The 22,637-nt window shown below is 31.7% G+C and overlaps 1 protein-coding gene across 1 annotated transcript; it reads right to left on the bottom strand.

Annotated features, from left to right (window-relative positions):
* Positions 1–3,499: 3,499 nt before the first annotated feature.
* On the bottom strand, positions 3,500–5,439 carry LOC110892502. Its single transcript, XM_022139661.2, has 7 exons — positions 5,370–5,439; positions 5,235–5,273; positions 4,925–5,134; positions 4,582–4,836; positions 4,373–4,497; positions 4,059–4,228; positions 3,500–3,959 (listed from the first exon to the last, which is right to left on the bottom strand). The coding sequence occupies exons 1-7, from the start codon at positions 5,437–5,439 to the stop codon at positions 3,500–3,502; spliced, it is 1,329 nt and encodes a 442-aa protein (XP_021995353.2).
* Between the last annotated feature and the right edge of the window lie 17,198 nt (positions 5,440–22,637).

Below are 22,637 nucleotides of genomic sequence, written 5' to 3'. Positions count from 1 at the left end.
GCAAAAGTCAAACTTTTGCGAGATTCGGCTCCGAACCGGGTCAATATAGCAAATGATCGATTCAAACGAGCGCAAACAAGTTTATATACTTAATATCATGTTTTATGAGTGTCTAAACAGGTTTCATAACGTATACATTACAGATTATGTAGAAAACGGCAAAATGACTTTCTGTTGACTTTTTAAGTGCGCGTTTGACTCGATATTTGACATAGTTAGAGTGGTGATCAGAGGGAACCCTTTTAGAGGTTTATTACCCACATAAATACCAACTCATAACTACTTTTGATCCGTCATAAGACTAGACCATTTGCAAGTTATTGTAATGACAACCGTTAGTTACGACGGTTGTGTTTTTAAGCTAGAACTATAGAAATGTAAGACCAAAATGGTTATGAACGACTTACAGCAGTGGTATCTTGCTTAGAGAGCAGAAGAGAATGCTAGAGAGCTTAGAATGATCAGTAGATGAGTTGTTTGAGGTGTGGTGAACATATGCTCACAATGTGGCTATTTATAATGTTCAAAAGGCCTCAAGATCACCACAACTCAGTCTACATTTGATCATGGATGATGGGCAGGTGCCCCTAAGTGATATGGGTCGAGCATAGGGTGCCCATGCCTCATTTATTGGTTGTTGGTCGTTCAAAGGCTCCAAAAGGCAAGTAGTTACAAGTTTTCTGCATCTGGGCGTCTAATGCGGCCCGCATGGGAGTTCCATGCGTTTCTAATACGGGCCGCCTGAGATTTAAATATCAGGCGAGTAAAAGAGGAGGCTCGCGGCCTGCCTCAACTTAACCACAAATGCAATGCGGGTCGCGAGGGGCCTGTTTTTCAGATTTTTAAAATCTTTTGAAATGATTACGAAATCCTGGTAATTAATAACAAAATCTTTCGTAATGATTTACCTGACCTTTCGGGTTTGAAGGGGTAACCTTGCGGTTTGGCCCTCGGTTAATTACGACTAAGGACCTCGTGTTATTTACCCGCGCTATTAAGTCCCCGGTTAGTTAATTTAATTATTCTGAAAGTCTTAACTTTCATTGCTGACGCTTTTAACCCTTCTCATACGAATTTGAGTATAACTCTCTCGTTTTAAGACGGAACTTCGCGGAATTTATACAGTATATTCTAGTGAGCGTATAATACTGTTACGAAGCCTTGGGAACGTTAAAGGGTCACTCAGAGGTATAATTAAACATGTTGACACAGTTAACCCCTGTAGCTCGTAATCTCTCACTTTCTTCCGCGTTTCGCTTCCGTACGATCTATGATTCTTTCGTTTGAAGGTTCAAGCATTATTTAGGGTTACTATACAGTATATTTACCCTTGTTGACATTTATAACCCTCGAATTTACATACTTTCAAGGTTTGTCAAAATTAGTCCTTTATTTAATATCAATGCCACGTGTAAACAAATGACACGTGTTAACACATCATTGGACACAAAAATTCGAGGTGTTACATTGTAGCATTACGTAATGAATCATCGTCCGGGTAAGGCATAGTGGAGAATCTACGTATTGTGGAACCATTTGAAATTAAATACTTTTCTATGTCCAACAATGTAAGGTTCTTTAATTGATGTGCAGGAAGCACTAAACCTAAGAAATAGGAATAAAAGCCTTTTAAAATAATACAAAATTTTAAATATCCTATTCATTTTTTAGTTATAGAAAGTGTGGAAAAGAATCTGAAATATTAGTTTCTTTCTGTCGTTTGTATAGAACATCATCAGATAAGTAGTTTCATGTCTTCTCCCATACGACTTCTGGTCTTGAAAGGGTGTTTGAAATAAACATTGTAGCAAATAAAGGACGTAGATATCAACCATGCCCTTCGAAACTTGCTTCTTTAATGGCTTCAATGTATTCATTGTCATCATCTAATAGTCCCAAAGCATAGCATGCATCTCTAAAAGTAGGGAACACTTTCCCATTAACAGTTTGTATCTCCTCGAACGATCGTGGCCCTTTAACTTTGTTGAGTAAAATCCTTAAAAAATACGGTTCGCCCATACGGTTCGCCCAACACAGGAGAAACAGAGTGAATCCTTCCAATAGTTTGGTATTTTATACGAACTTTCCAGCATCTTTTCTCAAGTTTCCAAACATACTGAGAAGGTAACTCAACATATGTCAGCTTTCGAGCAGCCGCATCGTTTCCGTTCAACTTCATCCATTGCATAAACATTGAAGAAGCAACAGAAGGCTTACTTAGAACATTATCAATGTCATCATCTGCACCATAAACAACATTCTGTTGACCACGTAAATGAAAGGGCAGCCTCATAACAGTTGGATACCTATAATGAACCTCGTTTGAAAATATTCTCCAAGTTGCCTCACAAGCGGATATATACCTACAATCATAATATTCCTTGATCTCATCTCTTGGCTTCTCTTGTTGGCATTGATCACTATCACTATAAACAACAGCAGTAGCCCTATCAGGGCCTTTATTAATATACTTGAACAAATACTTGACTGAACCAGCTTGGTTACACCACTCGACATTGATGCGTGCTTGATATATTTTTAAAAGGATTTTGTTATATGGAACAACACTTCTGTTGTCTAATCTGAACCGGATTTTAAAACAGTATGTCCGGTATCTCTTCTTCTGTATATCGGAAAGCCATTTGAATCAATTGTTGTATGTGATGTAAAACTCTTGGGAAAGTTTTTTGAACACCTCTTGTTAACGATGCAAGGACAGTTCAAATTAGCATTTCCACACGGACCATGAATCATATAATCAGTCACAAGAGAATAAAGTTCAGGATCTTCATCCTTATCTGGAATCTCAGCAGATATAAAGGGGTCTATCTGATCTACGGTAGGAAGTTTGTGATTGGCCTTCATGAATAAACAAATGTGAGCATGGGTCAGACCACGTTTTTGAAATTCAACTGTATAAACAACTACAAATAAAAGGGAAAAAAATATCAGGTGACTGTTAAACGTGATAAAAATTAGAATAAATACGTTAAGGTTTAACAAAAAAAATACGTACATACCAGCATTGATATCACCTAAAAATTTAGAATCCTTTAGATCTTTTGTTAAAGAATCGAGCTTCATCTTAAACAATTGGCACAATATATCAGGCCTATCTTCAACTTTAATGGTTGAATCCTTAAGAAATCTTTTTTACTTCAGGCTACTTCGGATTACAGGTTATAGCTTTGAAAAAAATCCGGGTAGCCATACCACTTACATAAAGCCATTGCATCAAGGTAATTTTGCTGCATGAACCGAGAACCTCCGGTAAATGAAGAAAGTAAAAGAACGGGCTTCCCGGTCTGTGATAATGAATCTGAACCACCCTTTTATGCTTCTTGAGATTTTCAAACGATTCATAACGAAGATTCTTTTGTTGCCTGCGTATGTAGTTTAGTCGTTCACTTTCAATCATGGTGTACGCATCAACCAAAAATTGTTGTAAAATCTTCTTCCATTTAAAATTAATGAAAACCCATACGTTCTGTCTTGGAATCTATAAGCAAATAATTCCCTCATTATACACTTTGTTTTTTTTTCTTTTTGTGGACATAAAATCTTTGTGGGGATTATCAATCCTATAGCCGTCATCACCATATGGTAAAAGTATAGGATATTGAAGTGCAAGATAGGAAGGATGCAACTCACTAATACGCTGTAAAACTCCTGATTGAGTTTCAACTACTATATCGCGATGATCTATAGACTCATTCACATCACCGACTATCAACGCAACAACTTTAGAAGTGGAGGGTAAATTGCAGGCCCGACCATCTTTATCTCTTTTGTAAATAAATCTTAGTTTAAGGTTAGCTTCAGGGGATCCATGAAAATGGTCTCGAACCTTCCTATATGTCTGAACCAACATATTTTGTGAATCCAATAAATCCCTTAAATATTCAATAATTTGAACATCAACGTCTTTATCAGTAGACGATGACGGCTGGGTTGGATCGCTGAGAACATTAAAAGAAATAAATCAGAAAATAGACTAACATTAGAATTATATTTAGTACTTTAATGTTAAAATAATAGTATAATTAAATTTAACTTACCTAAATACTGTCTGCCTATTTGTAATTTCATTCTCAGTATCATATATGTATAGCTGGGAGAACTTAGGATGCTGTCCATTACTTGGTCTAAGACTACCTATGCAATGGTAATTTTGCCCACTTATTCGATAAATGAATGGAGCGTTACCCTTGTTGATTTTGTGATCAACCTTTCCACGCATTGATGTAAAAGAAAACATAATATTGTATCGTCTAATGTTTTTTTAGGAAAAACTTGCTTTTGTCACTGGTGGAACAAAACAAATCTTGATAAGACGGGTGTGCATCTTTTAAAGCAGGGAGCTCCACTTTACCATAACACAACACAAACTATAAGTTAGCCTTTCCAAAGTGATACGACCTTTACCACCTTCAGATGTCCACAATTTAGCACTACAAATCTCACATATGAGAACTTGGTCACCGTGATCCAAATAATCTGATAAATAAGTATTGTTACAGATCATAATAGTTTTATAAGAAAGCAATAACAATTTGAAAATAATTTAATAAAATTTCAAACCTTTAGAGATTCCTTTAAAAGGATCTTGATTAATACGTACAACCGAAGAGTCATCATCTGAATCCAAACTGACCATAGGTATAGGAGTTTTATCATGTGGCTTATGTTTTAGATTGCTTTTACCAGATGACAACCTTGTTAAGGAAGATGTACCACTTAACATGGAGTGATTAGTAGTTCTAATGATGCTTGACTGTATGGAGTAACGACCACTTGTAGGTAACAGTGAATGGCTACTGTTAGCAACATCAGAAACTAAAGAAAATAAAACAATACAAATTAGTAGGCCAAAATTGCTTAAAAAATTATAAGATGAGAAAGAAATAAAGAACAAAACAAATACCTGACGACAAATGATGTAAGGAACTGGAAGCATTTATAAAGCTGGAAGACAGGTTTGAATTGTTTGATATGTTTATAACTTCTGAAAGTTGTGAAGAATTTTGTTGGCAATGTAAATTAACACCAACATTCCTGAATGATGTTGTGTTGTTGGACTTCTTACTAAGCATTATTTGTTTTCGTAATTTACGCCTATCACCAGGAGACGTAACTGAAAGATTTAAAACACAAATTGTGAAAGAAAACAATATATAGTGAAAAAATAACACATATTTGCGGCTTATAATGAAATTTGAATTAATAAAACCAACCATTAGAGATGTCTGATAGAGGAGATCTTTGAGTAGGACCTATGTAAACAAAAGTATAAATACAGTTTAAGGTAGGATATATGGATGGGATATTGACTGAAAAACTGCAAACGAACTACAAAATTGGGGACTTACTGTTAACATTTTCTTGTAAACGACTATCGGATTTAAAAGAAGCACGTAAACAATATGATCTATTTGACATCTTGTATACGAATGAACATTTGTTGATGTGAATCAATCAAACATGAGTACATTAGAAATCATAAGACATTTATAAATAAAACAACTTGTGGATTACATTTTGACATGATACGTTTTAACAATAACAAACATTAGTATGCTAAAGAAAGATAATTAGAGTAAACAGGATTTAATACTAATCCTTATGGCATAATTAACAATTAAATTAAAATTTAAATGAATAACTTGAGGTAGCAAGAAAAAAAGAATCAAGGAAAAAAGTTATGTGAAAGTGAGGAGGTATACATGTGAGTTAAAGGTACATTTATAGACTAAAATTAATTTATATTAGGAAGTAATGAAAAAATAATTAAAGATTTCTCAAATATATATGGGTTACTTTTTCTTAGAATCAAGGAAAATTCAGAAGTTTTGTGGTGGAACATGATTTTTATTCCTTTTGAACATTGATAACAATTGTCATCATCTTCATTTTATAAACAACTCGACAGTAACAAAACAGAACCTTAAAAACTTTTCAAAACTCACACATTCTGACATTGTTTGCTCTTGTTATCCATTTAATATTGTTTCTTTCACATAAATAAATAAAATAGAATCGAAGGCATTAAAAGAAGATACCGAAACAGTGAATGAAATGATGTCGATGTGATCACGGTCCCGGCAACGACTTTGTCCCCGCCGCTGTAGGTGTCTCCGGTATATCCCACGGACTCCGGTGGGTTGTTTTTATATGCGAACGTGTTTCGACGTAAACTCGACGAACTTCGGCGAGTTCCAATTGCTCCGGCGAGGTTCTCCAACTTCGGCAACGTGCAGATGTAGAGTGAGACATAGAGGTAAGAGATGGTAAGGCTTGCAAATGGTTGTAGGGTGATGACCGATCTGTGATGAATCACAGGATATGTATAAAGAAATGATGGTGTGAGTACCAGGAAAAGAGAAGGATTTCAGATGCTTAAGAATGGAGAAGGGAGAAGTGAGTTGTTTACGAATGAAAGATGTGTGTGATACATTTAGTTCGTTTATATAATCGTTCCAATTCCTGTTTTCGGCATGTTACGATGTTTTCGGATTTCGGAATGGTATGATTGGTGGGCGTATGTTTATGGCTTCACATAGTGTCCAGGTTCTTCTTGATTTGTTTAAAAACGGAAACACGGAACATTATTGTCAATCCTGGTCAAATAGCTCGATTAAGCAGAAAGGAAAGAATGGTGATGAGTTCGATAAGCAGGTTGGGGGCAAAAAAAATGAGAATGGAATTGAAATTTTACAATTTAAGTAACGTTGGTAAAACTTAACAACAACGAAGATTAAAACTAATATTAATAGTTTTTAAGTTATACATATAAAAGAATGGAAGTATTTTTGTATGATTATACAAACAACAAGTATAGTGAAATCCAAAACTTAACAATAACGAACATTAAAAACAAAAGATGCATTCAGATTAATTTAAAAGAAATAATGTAAATAACATCAGAAATAAAATAGATTAATATAAAAGTTTGTAATATTATCCTTCAAAACAAAGTAAGCCTCATTATTCAAAATGCGAACGCTTGAATCTTCACTCATAATCCTTATCACCGCCATTGCCATTTGAATTCATACGCTTGGCAGAAGAGCAAGGCATAGAGTTATCGACATCATAGACTTCAAAGATATTGCGCTTGCCGTAATCGGTGTTTTGGTCCTATAGATAAAAAAAGAAAAAAATTTAAGTCAAATCACAAAAATAATCAAAGTAAGTATACATTGTAAAATTATATATAAAATATTATAAAGTAAAATTTTATTTACAAAAGTGTTATACAAACCTGTCCAATATTGAACTTCTTAATTTCGGAGATAAGATATTGGTCGTCAGGCATGGCAGTAATTGCATAAACATCGTCGAACTCTTGCAGATTTAACTCAGTGACAGAAATTTTAAAAGCAAAGAACTTGTCAACGACAGACTTGTTTTCCTTTGGAAAGGTGGGAATGTCAACATCTTGTATATATAATAATACATATCCTTAATAATAACAAAACAATAATAAAAACAAATTTATATAGGTATCAAATAATTGAAGAATTATGATGATACAATAACCAGTATATTTCGTTTCAGTAACTCCTCTGCAGTCTTATTAAAAAGCTGAGTAGCCTGCTCATGATTTAAAATTAGTGAAACAGAATCACTGTTGTCCTTGACTTCTATTTTGATCTTAAACTTAGGAACAGGTTGAACAATAGTTTCATAAGATTTGTAATTTGAGCACTCATAAACATCGTATTTCTTAAAATCATCATAGTCGTCGGGTGCGATATATGCTTCAACCTCATGAGAAGCCTCATGTGAACACATAGGACACGTCATATAGTACCAGCCAAAGCCAGTGTCGACCTTCTTGATGGTAGCCAGTATAATAAAAGATTTTGGCTACATCAAAAAATATAAGTTCAATAATCTATGTAAATTAAATACACAATTTTAATAAGTGTTGAAATTGACCTACAGTAATTCCCAAATAGTGTCATTGGTAGTAAAACTTGCATCTTTAATAAAATCAGTTGACATAGCATCGCCTTTGGCAGACATTATTACTTCTATGTTTTAACAATAACAAACGTTAGTATGCTAAAGCAGGATAATTAGAGTAAACATGATTTAATACTAATCCTTATGGCATAATTAACAATTAAATTAAAATTTACATGAATACCTTGAGGTAGCAAGAACAAAAGAATCAAGGAAAAGAGTTATGTGAAAGTGAGGAGGTATACGTATGAGTTAAAGGTACATTTATAGACTAAAATTAATGTATATTAGGAAATAATGAAAAAATAATTAAAGATTTGTCAAATATATAGTCATGTATTGGAAATATCATTTAAATTATTTAAATTTAATTAAGGAATCAACGAAAAGAATAATATACGAAATTTTTTAAATATTAATTATTAATTTCGAATATTTATAGGAAATATAATAATTAACAATAATTATTAAAATATTTGATTGAGACTTAATTAGGAAATACAATAATTTACAAAGTATCATTTATATCTAATAAAATTTCTAAAATTAGAATGTTTAACTTTATTTTTAGTAAGTGAATTAGCAATAGAAATGTATTTGAAAATTTGATTGAAAGTTAATTAAGGAATAGAATGTTAAATAGAGTGAAAATGTACGAAATATAATCTATATCTAATAAAATATGATAATGATTATAATGTTAAGCTTTTAATTTTGGTAAGTAAAATATTTAGGAAAGTCATTTATAACTTAAAATATAAGTTTTTGGAAAAAATGTTCGATACAACATAGGCTTTTTAGTATAATATAGTATAATTGTTGATTAAATAATTTGTTAATACTTTCTTTTTCTTGAAATATTGCATAATAAAGAAATACTGAATTATATAATACATTCAATGACAGTTATTAAATTATTATATATCGTACCATAAATTGATAAATTTTCTGATTCTTCAATGTTTCCTAAATGTGAAAACATGGTGGTTTTAAATATTATAATCAACTAAACCTTTTAATTAATTAAATGACGATAGGAATATTGTTTAAATATGAATGTAAAGAACAGGAAAACTTTTCCAGCATCTTTACTACTTGGGGTTACCATAGCTATAGTAATTTACATAGAAGTATTCCTAAATATAATTATTATATGATGCTAAATAATATGACTAAAAATTAAAATAATCTAATTTAACATCTTCCATGATAGTATTGTAAAAAAAATGATGTTAGCTTTAATAATGTTACTCACATATAACGATGAGAATAACAGTAATATAAACGACAATAATAAATATTATAAAATAAACCATATTATTCCAAATATTATTGTATTCAAAACCATACCAAAACACCATAAAAACCATAATAACCAACGATGTAGAAAAGAAAATAGTAAACAATTGTCTTAAAAACCAAACCAAAACACACAAATATGAGGACACATGCTACTTCTCCATCTTTGGAATGAGAAGTTTGAGAGACTCAGAATCTTGCACTTCATGGTTTTCATCACTAACACAACGTTTGTGTAACACCCCTAAAATATTAAATTATATATGCTTGTATACATGTATAATTATATAAATATCAAAAAATAAAATAATGAGATAAAAACTAGGAATAACTAACCTAGTTAAAATCCTGTTATAAAAAGAGGGGAAATAAGTGATGTTAATCATTTTACATATCCTAAAACTTGAGGGACTAAATGGGACTTGTTTGAAAGTGTTTTTTTAAACACTAGATAAAGTTCAACACACACTTGTGTGTGTGTAGAACCCTCTGGTCGAACAAAAACACAGGGCAGGAAACAAGCTCACTTACAAAACCCTAAATTACTCAAATCCTTTCAATTCTCAAAGAAGAATTCGATTAGGAAGCAATCTCAAGCTAAAATCTTGATCACCAACCTTAGAGGATCAAAAGGTATGCTCAATTTTGATCTTTGGTGAAACCTTGGGTTGTTATGAATTCTTATGAATGAAATTCTTGAAAGATTAATTGATGTTGTAGCTGAATTAGGATGACTACAAGTCTAAGAACTAGTCTTAGACAAGAATTTGATGGATTCATGTTAAACTCTATTGATTTCAATGTTATCATAGGTATGTTATATGGGTTTTGTGAAAAAGATGAAGAACAATTGAATCATAATGATGATGTAGCGTTACTTGATAGTTATGATGCAAGTTTAAATGTTGTTATGGTATTATTGACACTTGATTAGAATATCATGAATTAACATGGGTGAAAATAATTACTATGAATATGATAGTGTTAAAAACACTAATTGTGCAAACAAGATGTTTGATAAAATGCTTGAATGAACATGAAATAAGTGAGAAATATGAAAGAATCACTTATTTGATTAGTTAGAAGCCTTGAGTGTTGAATGTTGAAATATGAGTTCTAAACGATATGTTCGAATGGAATTCTATAGGCAATTTGGGAGGATCATCCAATAATCAAGGAGGATCGGATAACCGTTTGAAAGGAAAGCTTTAAAAGGTAAGTGGCTATGAGCTTCGTAGATTTCGTTATTTATGTACGACAATTGTTATTGAATGATAAAGGTATCGTTATGAAATTCTAAGAAGGTCAAAACGGTAGATTCCGTATAGACCAAACCGAACGAATTTAATAAGAGTTTAAAGTTATGTTAGACAACAAAGTGATGGATTTCACTATGGTAGTCAAATGGGTTAATTTGACTTAATTGATAAATGTTTGGTAGAACAAAGCGATGGATTTCGCTAACAAAACCAAACGGGTCGAAACAACCAAAGAACTAAAACTTTGGTGAAATAAGCGATGGATTTCGCTAAGAAAGCTAGACGGGTAAATCGGATATCTTGATGCAAACTGAGAAGGTTGCACAATTTAAAGACGTCAAAATGATGCCGACTCTGAAATAAGATAAATTATAGTCGTTAGCCGAGAAAGGGTAACGTTGAATCTAAGTCATGAATTCAGGTTTGAGTATGACTGAAATATTCGCAAATTCCTAATATAGGATTGGCGTTAAATTTGTTTAACTAGTCATAGTTAAAAGGGTCGAATAATTAGCATACATATAAACATAATGGGCATATAAACTTCATGGTTATAGCCTTAGTATTAGCAAATATCCAAATTGTGTTATTAGTGTAAAATGGATAGTCACTTTGTTCAAATTGATGTTAAAAACTCAAATGGGTCAAAATAACTTGAAATTTTATAATGCCGACGGCTTAAAGATAAGAAAATTGTTCACTTAGATATTTCATTTTGATCCTATATTATAGATGATTGAATTACGATCACGTAGGAAGAAACGTGACCAAATTCGGATCAATAACGAAGAAGTTATGTCCAATTTCGTAAAAATCATTCTGGCTGGAAATATGCAGGTTTTAAACCTGCACTCGCTGGAAAAAGTAAGGCGTCGCGCTATGCGACAGAGACCATATAAACCGTCGCGTCACGCGAGGGTTGTAGCGGCCCGCGACGGCTTCGGTCGTCTTCGTCGCGCCCCGCGAGGAAGCAAAAATGCAGGAATTTTGTTGTTGTTGTGTGATTTAACCTCACAAACTCGTTTAATCAAGTATTAACTATCATAAACTAACCATTTTGGTGTTTTTGATTGTAGGTAATTTTAGGTAATAGACGGATGGTGATCAAGTATATGAACGAACCGAATACACACTCAATCAAAGCTTTCGCTACTAAATCAAGACTTTTGTCACAACCACTTTAGTGTTGTGTTATCATACTTTTGTACATATGTTTTTTATGGTTTGAAAGTTAAGTATGTGGTGTTTTTAACAACATGTTTTTGAAACGTTAGTGAACGTCTTTTGAAAGTTTTGAAACTTATATAAATGTCGTTAATTCGATGTTTTAATAATAAATGGAGTATAAATGCATTATGTATTGTATGAATTATAATAAAGTGAACCTAAGGGTCTTACAGTTTGGTTGAAGAACATCCCATTGTGTTGTCTACATCATACACCTCATGAAGATTGCGTTTAACTTCGCTAGTAGACGACGACTTCTGATTACTTTTCATGACATTAGACACCGGCGTTTCATTGTCTCCTGTATAAGAAACCTCATCCTTAAAAAAAAGGAAAGACTTAGAAATGTACGATTCAGAAATATTCAAAGAAAAAACTTTTAAAAACAAATACCTTTGTAACTTCACACGGAACAGACTGAATCTCGGATAGGTGAACACTGGATGATTCAGATTGATCGTCCTAAAACAATACAAATTATAATTATAAATACTTGAATCTTGACGATAATATGTTTATAAAAAAATCTCAGGTAGTTTTATTATCAAACTTATACCTGATGAATTTTGAATTTGGTGTATTGTTCAGAAATAATGTCTAGATCTGAAGTGGCCATATGAAATCCATAGTTCTCCACTTTATACTTGATGTTAAATTTAGAAACAGGTATGATGAAAGCAAGTTTCTGGCTAATCAAGATGTCAAATATATCAGGATATGACTTGGGGATACCGCCTGAAGCCAACTCCTACAAAGTTAAAACAAATCTATATTAATAAGTATCAAAGAAACAAAATAAATTATTCAAGCGAATTGTTAAAAATACCGAGTTTGATGTCTAAATTTACCTCATCTTGCACATGCACCAATTCCTTTGCAGTTTTTTGAAAATCTTGTACGCTTCGAAATCAAACCGTGTCAACGTAACAGTACCAGATGAGTCTTGAACACGAATAGGTATCTTGAAACTGTATATATTAATAAAGTCAATGTAAATTAATTATTTTATATTATAAATTTATTGATTTACTCAATTCAACATAATATATATATATATATATATATATATATATATATATATATATATATATATATATATATATATATATATATATATATAGGGGAAGGTTCATTGGGGAACACTAAAAAAGTGGGTAACAGCGGGGAACTGGCTCAAACGAACTCCGATTGGATTCATTCCAGCGGCGTTGGAACCGGCTCGTCGAACACTAACTAAGATCTCTTAACCCTAAATCCTAACTCCTAAACTCTAAACCCTAAAGCTAAAAAATAAGGCTAAAACCTAAGATAAAATGTAAAATCTAAACTATAAACCCTAAAAGCTAAACCCTAAAGGCTAAACCTAAAGCTAAACCCTAAAGCTAAACCCTAAACCCTAAAGCTAAACTCTAAACCCTAAAGCTAAACCCTAAGGCTAAACCCTAAAGCTAAACCCTAAAAGCCAAACCCTAATATATTTAGGGTTTAGGGGTTATGATTTAGAGTTTAGGGTTAAGAGATCCTAGTTAGGGTTCGACGAGACGGTTCCAACGCCGCTGGAATGAGTCTAATCGGAGTTCGTTTGAGTCGGTTCCCCACTGTTCCCCACTTTTTTAGTGTTCCCCAATGAACCTCACACTATATATATATATATATATATAGGGGAAGGTTCTATACAGAACACAAAATATTGCAAGAACACGCAGAACACAATGAATCACCTATTTTTTCAATCCTAAAAACCTAAAAAGTAAATGAAAATGTTGCAAATGTAAGATTTATTGTTTCTTACACTAGAATTCAAAACAAAATATGGAAAATTTTCACTTTTTGTATAACCTACACATATGTAGGTTATGAGTAGGTTAAATTACCAACATGTATGTAAGCTACGTGTAGGTAAAAAAATATGGCTTTTTATGTATATATAATACACATATGAATGTAAGAAACATAAAATTTTAAAAACATGAAACTTAAATCTCAAAATTTAGTGTTCTAGAGTTGTTCTTTTTGTTCTCGCAATAGTTAGTGTTCTGTAATGATCCTTATCCTATATATATATACATATATATATATATATATATATATATATATATATATATATATATATAATAGATGAAGTTTCAAACCAGGTATGGAGAAAATATCAACTCCTTGACAGTCTTTGTTGGTACAAATTAATGCCGTCTTGTGTTCAACATCAACAGAACCATCTTCTTTTTCAGCGGTAACAAACGTTTCTTCGACACCAGATTTACAATGGTTGCAGGCATTGTAGTACCAGATCTTGTCGGAACAAATTGCGGTAACTGTACCAACCAACATAACCTTCTTCGGCTATTTAAACAAAATAAATGCAGAAAAACAAATTATTAAACAAAAATTGTTACTAAAATAAATATTAAATATGATGATGTAAGAATGTATTTGTACCTCAGATATGTTATCAAGATAGACGGTGAGCATAAAATCACTGTTATTCATGAATTCATCCTCCACTGATGATATCAAATACGATGGTTGTCACACCCCAACCGATGGCGGAAACATCGAGATGAGACGTACAAACTGTTCAAAGACATCATAACACTAGTTGTGACAATAATTAAAGTTTATTTCATTGAAATTCATAAGTTTCATACAATATATAGAAAAGTTCAAATACATAACATAGATTTGGAAATTTAAATAGTTGATGGGTTTCTAAGCCATCCTAGTCTTTTCTTGTTTTTCTTGGATCCTCAACCTGCGGTATGCATTTAAAATACAATCAACAAATAATTGCTGGCGAGTATACAGGTTTGATATAGCATAATAGAGTTAATAGTTTATCAAATCTATTCCATGTGAACAACTGATATTAATTAACTGTTGTACTCGTAACGATGAAATCCACATGTCCAAACCATAGTTACGCAATTAACATAGCCTAACCCTCGAAAGGGTGGTAATAGAGTTAATAGATTAAACCTAACAATACCCGTATATACGGGAGGGGCGTTACAACCTACAGCGCTAAAATTGGCGGATGTTACAGTCTCCCCTACTTTAGGAGATTTCGTCCTCGAAATCTAAGATTAACGTATTTCATAAAAATTTAGAACAATCCACATGCCATACTTAGTTAACAAGATTAACGTATCCCTGGCATGTGAATACACAGGTCAACCCATCGAGTATGTTAAGGTGTGGCTTCTTACGAAGTTAATGACAAGTTTATCACATAAAGTTTAACCCAAGGAACACGAATCCAGTATATCGTATTAGCATGCACGTGAAATAAATTCTAAAATTTTTGAAAAGGAACGTTCAATCATAAAATTTCATTGAGAACGAATAAAAGTTGGTAACTACCTCCGAGGTAAGAGAATCACCTCTAGCTCGTTGGTGAAGTTAGAAAGTGAGTGGAGCTAATCATCAAGGTTTGGGAATCACCCCTATCTTGATGATAAGTTTCCTTTTTTTTTTTTTTTTTTTTTTTTTTTTTTTTTTTTTTTTGGGAATATGAGTATTAACAAGCATCAAGATGTATCAAAGTATTCATATATAATGTATTATTTTGTGCATTGCATAAGAAAATGTTCATGTTTAAATGGATAGATTGTGCAATGAAAGTGTTTATCATTGTGTTTTTGATAAGGAAATGCATACTACACCCAAACGTGTAAAAAGAAAATGGGTCAAGTATACTCACCTTAGGTTGCGTTGCGTATATTGGAAAAAGATAATAGAATCAGGGATTTTCCAAGAAGATCGTGCACAAGAGAATTACCCTATTAATTTGAGGATTTGATTAATTATTTGGGAATTTATAGAATAATTTAGATAATAAGACATAAATAATACAAAATTCCTAAAGTGTTGGAACAATAAAATAAATAGGAATTTAAATAGATAAATAATTATTTTAACAATCTAAAATAATTACCACAACATTAGTTAATAATCTTATAAACAAATAACTTATTTATAAAGTTTCTAGTTTATAAAACAAATAAATAAATCTGAAAATAAAATAAATAAAATTTCTAGATTTTTATTAAATAAACAATAATTCTGATTTAAAGAATATAAATCCTGAAATTAATAAATATGATCAAATAATAATTAAATAGTAATTCAGAATTAATTTATAATTTAAACAACATTTAAAATAAATATTCTGAATTAATAAAAACAATATATCTGATTTTTATGATAATAATTCTGAAATACATAAATAATTCTGATTTATAGATTCTGAAAATAAATAAATAACCTGATTTTAAACTATAATTCTGAAATAAAATTCTGATAAAAAAAATATACAAAAATATGATTTCTAAATATTATTAAATAATAATTCTGATTTGTAAATTCTGAAATAGATAAATAGATAAAATCTGATTTTATTAAATTTCAGAAATAAATTCCGAAATAAATAAATAAATAAAGTCTGATTTTATTAAATTTCAGAAATAAATCCTGAAATAAATAAATAAATAAAATCTTATTTTATTAAATTTCAGAAATAAATTCTGAAATAAATAAATAAATAAAATCTGATTTTATTAAATTTCAGAAATAAATTCTGAAATAAATAAATAAATAAAAACTGATTTTTAATAAATCTGATTTTATAAAACTGAAATATTTAAATAAAATTCCGAAATAATAAATATGTTTTAATAAATAGATAATAATTATAAATCTGATTATTTTAATAAATAAATCTGTTTTATTAAATTTCTGATTTTAAATAAATATTTCAGATTTAAAATAATTATATATGTTTAGTAGTAATTATATTAGTATATTTGTTTTCTAAATAGATATATTTGATTTTTTTTATAAAAATTTTCAGTATTATATATTAATATTTATAATATATAAACCTGATTTTATGTATTTATATCTTATAATACTGAATTATATAATAATAATAATAATAATAATAATAATAATAATAATAATAACCGAAACCGAAATTAAACGAAATCAAAAGAAGTTTACCGGTTCGGAACGACGACGACGAACGGTCGGACGCGACGAAGGCGGTTCCCGGCGACGGCAATGGCGGTGCGGGGTCGACGGCGTAGAAGTAGGATTCCGGCGAAGACGAACGGATTCGGTTCGGTTTTGATCGGTGTGTGAAGGAACGAAAAAAAATAAAGGGTTGATCGACTTAAATAGAAATGCAGACGTCGGTTACGGATAACGGACGGTCAACCGTTTCCGGTAAACAAATGAGAGGTCGGAGAAGACGATACGAACAGTTGGCGGTTAGTTATTTGAATTTAATTCGCAGTTAATGCGTGTATAAATACAAATCAGATTCAAATTGTTAACATGTTGAGTGGTAGTCCAGTTGGTTATGCACGTGTGTTTGAGTCGTTGTGGTCGCGGGTTCGAATCCCGGTCACGCATGTTCTTGGGATTTAATCCCTTTTTTAATACAGTTAGTTATAACTAACTGAGTTAGCCACTTAACTGAGTTTTCCAACTCAGTTAGTGCTGCCCTTTAGTAGAAACTAACCAAGTTAGGTTATTTAACCGGGTTTTCACTAACGGGGTCAGATTCGTTACCGGAATTGTTTAAAACCAATAAAATTTAGAAAATAATTATTTATTTAATTTAAATTGTTATTTTATAATAATAAAATAATAAAATAACCATTTTAACCCAAATTTCAATATTTTTACCGAATTAGCGTATAAATTCCCAATTTTTGTACAGTTTAGGGTAATCTCTTGGCAACGATGAATTAAAGAGTCGAAATTAAGATGGAATTCCTCTGTTTTTACGTGTTTAACATAGTTTCAACGTGTTTAACATAGTTTCAACGTGTTTAACATAGTTTCAACGTGTTTAACATAGTTTCATAGTTTCAATGATTCATAGTATTCAAACACAAAATATGGATAAAATCATGCAATTTCATTATGATTTCAAGTCTCGAGTACAATTTTGGAATTTGAATCAAGTACAACAAAGGTACAACTTACAAAAGTAGAAAGTACAAGTAGACTTTCCAAAAATGGAAAGTTTGAAAATACGAAATGTTACAGTCTCCCCTACTTTAGGAGATTTCGTCCTCGAAATCTAAGAGGAAGACTGTTGAAAAGATGGCATCCAAGGATTCCACAGAGGGAATAGATGAAACTTGATTGTGAATGGGAGTCATATCAAAGGCATGGAATAATAGAGAATAGTGGGAGTATGGAAGTGAACGATTGACTCTAAGTGGATGCAAGTATAAGAATGGCATAAGTATTGGATATACAAAAGTTGCGTAGTAAGAATGGAGTTTCGTCTTGGATAATCGGACATAATGCGTTTGTAAGTTGTTTAAAGTTTGCATTAGGTCCAAAAAGGTGTGCAAAACACTGAATTTCTCATGGCACGTTTCACGAAAGTTTGGTAACGTGGTGAAAACACTTATATATAGGATGTACCAGCGGTGTATCCACCATGTTTTGACCATGTTACGTCCGTTTCGTTATTCGTGTCATGTTACGTTCCATGTCTTACCATACACAGTAGTACACTCTATGGTTCTCATGCGCTTATTACTATAATCCCGTGTGCACCCGCGATTATACCAATCGTCGCATGATCCGCATAGCTTGTACTAATTTGCGTATGAATCAAGGTATACATAAATTTTGAAAATAAGATTGTGTGCGTATAAAAATGTAACATGTAAGCATGTTCGCGTTCCAAATAGTATAAGACTAACGTAAACGAATCCTTCGGGTTTCGCCCGTGTACATGTGCGAATGTATAAATTTTGAGTAAAAAGCATGAGCATAGTATAAGTTTAAATTTGAACACGCACGTGAGCATAAACATAAAACGCATGCCAGGAGTGTGAGCGAAAGTATAAGCATAACGTGTATTAAAATGAGCATAAATGTGAGCACAATTTGAGCACAAACGAATGACGTGAGTATGGACAAAATTCGTATAAATGAGAGTACAACAAAAGTACGAGTGTGAATACGAGTATAAATATGAGTATAAACATAAGATGCATGAGTATGGTTGTAAATGTGAAAATTATGTGTAAAACATGAATGTTTAAGTACGAATGGAATGTATGAGTATATATATATATATATATATATGAGTGTAAACGTGATCGTATAAGTACAAGTACAAGTATGTTGTTGCGATTATGAGTATAAATATGAGTACAAGTGTAAGCATACGAACGTATTGTGGGGAGTACGTGTGTAAATATGAGTCAAAGTATAGACACGAAACGTGTCGTGGTAGTTATGAGTATATAAATACGAGGATCATAACAGACGTGAGAATGTGTCTGAATATAAATACAAGTATAAACATAGCGGTATAAGCGTATACGCAAATTGCATACGTATGAATGTGTATATGATTATAAGTAAAACGAAGGTGTATGAATATGAATTTAAGTATCACGTAAATGTATAATTGTGAGTGTGTGTATAAACGTAAAACGTATGAGTTTTGAATCGTGAGTATAACATAAATGCGTAAGTGTGAACATAAGTGAAAGCATAAAATGTATAAGTATGGACGTAGGGATTAATGATTTTGTTTATAATATAAAATTAAAATACATGAGTTTATGCGCATAAAAGGTTTAAAGTTTTGAATATGAAAGGAAAAAAGAACGAGTGACACGCGTAAGATTGTTGTGAGATATTGACTAAAACGTGTAAAATGATATACATATATAGTTGTCTGTGCGAAACGTGAAGTTAAATTAGATTGAGTTGTCAGGAATGTAGAATCTAGTTTGTGAATTGTAAAGAGAATATAAAGGAAAACATCTTTTGATTATGCGAAAGGATACTTTGTAAAAGAAGGGAAGTGCTATTATGGTTTTAAAAAAAAAAAATTTCATAGCTGAAAATTTGTCGTCCTTATAAAGTTTCCTTGCCCACGTGTTTTGAATTTAATTAACGTATCAAGCGAGGTTTTGAAAAGTTCTTCGAATTAAAAAGTTTGCATCGTTTTAAGAAGTTTTTTTTTTTTTTTTTTTTTTTTTATATTACTAACTTCGAAGTTTACAGATTCTAGTGAAAAGGTTTAACCTTAGGAAAAGGAATTTTGGTATATGAACCTGGTGATCGTGAAAGGTGTCCTTAATAAAATGTTTTTGTTGATCTTGAAAAGAGTTTTGATAACTGATCGGATAATATTTGTAATATTCTGTATGAAAAGTTGGTTTGATTCTCAATTGGAAATTTAGAATTCTTTAGTATAGTGATGCGAGATGAGTGCGTTTTAGTAATTACGTGGAATACGAAATTTTGTGGGCAATAGATTTATTAAACTGATTAGGGTGACAGTAGTATTTTGTGAAATTTTTTGAAATCGAGGAATACGCGTTTTTGGTAACATTGAAAATTTTTGTGTATGCGAGCGATGTGAAAATAGATTATAGAATAGGAGATACGTCTAAATAAATGAAGCATTTTGAAATACATGATAAATGATTTAGGTATAAACATGATCGTGTTTACGCAATATAATCTATTAAAGAAAGTATTGGTAACGATCACCTAGGTAAGGGAATCACCCCAAATCCGTTGGTGAGGTCGTTGTAAGATGAGAAAAGAAGCGAAGTTAATCGTCAAGGTAAGGAAATCACTCCTATCTCGATGATATGTCTTCACTCGTTGTTACGAAAGTGTAATTAAAATTAAGTGAAATTATGCATGCTAATGATGTGTAATCGTATGATGTATGCGCAAAAGTGAAATCCTAAAAATGGTTCAAAATTGACAAGGAAGAGTTTCATCATAAAAGATCGAAGATAATAAAGTGTACATCTGATAAAAAGGAACTTGGATTTTCTGGGAGAGTGAGAGTACTGACGAGATGATGACATCTAGAAATTCAAAACAAGAAATGGATGAGACTTTTAATCATAATGTTTTTGTTTAGGAAAATTGACTTCATGTATGCATCACATAGCACATAGTTTCTCACATGGATCACCAAATAGTTTCACATAGTTTAACATAGTATTACACATAGAATGATGTTTCACATAGAATAATGAAAGCAATATAAATTTAGTTTGTTCACGAAAGAGAGTAGTTATTAATTGTTTTGGATTGCGATAATAACGTGCTTCGTGTTCCCAAATTTGAATTGAAGATAACGCTCAAATATAAATCACATGATAATTGAGATAGCATAAAAAGAGATTTTATCAATAAATATGGAGTGTCACGGAACGTAACATAGACTATTCCAGAGTGAATCGAAGTCCTTTTCGAATTAAGGAAACGTGCTTTGGCCTAATAGACAAACATTCTCATCGAGGAGCGACTAACGATGTTTGTCCTTCCAGTTACTACACGTCCTTAATCGATTGGGTAAATCGAAACTTTGGCGAGATCGAAAATCAAGGAATGGGACTAGTTAACAAGATGCGAGTTTCACCTCTAACTTGATAACATCGTACCCTAACGTGGTTAGTACCCATCCAAAGATGAGGGTCCACTAGATTAGGAAATGGAAAACTCCCATCAAGATTTGGATATCACTCCTAACTTGAGGGTAGATTTCGTGCAAAATCAAAGTATAGCTGAGTGAAAATCATCACCAAGTGTGGGAATCACCCCTATCTTGATGAATCATTTCGATTGTGTTATAAGAGTGTCTTCAAAGCTTCCAAGTGTGTATTGTGTTAGCCTTAGGAAAGGCTTGTATATTAGAAGTCCAAAAGAATAGAGAGAAGCAAAGAAGAAAGCAAAGGATAATGTCTTTAACAGCAAGTAAATGAGAAAGCTCTTAAACTATAGACTAGGTAAAGCAAGGCAATCCTAATTCCCTATAGTTATGGCTCTGATACCAATCTGTCACACCCCAACCGATGGCGGAAACATCGAGATGAGACGTACAAACTGTTCAAAGACATCATAACACTAGTTGTGACAATAATTAAAGTTTATTTCATTGAAATTCATAAGTTTCATACAATATATAGAAAAGTTCAAATACATAACATAGATTTGGAAATTTAAATAGTTGATGGGTTTCTAAGCCATCCTAGTCTTTTCTTGTTTTTCTTGGATCCTCAACCTGCGGTATGCATTTAAAATACAATCAACAAATAATTGCTGGCGAGTATACAGGTTTGATATAGCATAATAGAGTTAATAGTTTATCAAATCTATTCCATGTGAACAACTGATATTAATTAACTGTTGTACTCGTAACGATGAAATCCACATGTCCAAACCATAGTTACGCAATTAACATAGCCTAACCCTCGAAAGGGTGGTAATAGAGTTAATAGATTAAACCTAACAATACCCGTATATACGGGAGGGGCGTTACAACCTACAGCGCTAAAATTGGCGGATGTTACAATGGTGATGAAAAAAATTCTCAATTAAACTACATTATTTTAAATACGTATATGTATGAATTAGTTCGCAATTATGTAAGGATAATTTGTAACTAATAATAAATGTAAAGTATGCAATAAATAATAGTAATGTTATTTCAAAATAACTAAAATAATTTTAGAATAATGTCAGTGTCGATGAAAATTCTACTAATGTCAAATGAGGTTGACAAACCACGTTTTCCTATATTAATAAAAAAAACCAATCAACATATATTATTAGTTTTTTTTGGTAAACAATGAAATGAATCATATGACAGTGTTATATCAAAAAATAATATCACATAGGTAATTAAAAAATGTACCTTTGTAAAGATTCACAACACCGAAGTGAACAACCATCACGGCATACTTCTCTCGATTTTCAGCGTTAAAGTAGGCATGCATCCGAATTGCAAAATCATCCCACAGTGTACCAATAATGCTGGTTCCTAAATATGGAGCAAATGAAAGTATACGTAAAATACATATCATTTATACAATATATCGA

The sequence above is a fragment of the Helianthus annuus genome, chromosome 2 (genome assembly GCF_002127325.2).
Source record: "Helianthus annuus cultivar XRQ/B chromosome 2, HanXRQr2.0-SUNRISE, whole genome shotgun sequence".
Taxonomy (NCBI): domain Eukaryota; kingdom Viridiplantae; phylum Streptophyta; class Magnoliopsida; order Asterales; family Asteraceae; genus Helianthus; species Helianthus annuus.
This window is presented reverse-complemented; position numbering and strand designations above follow the sequence as displayed.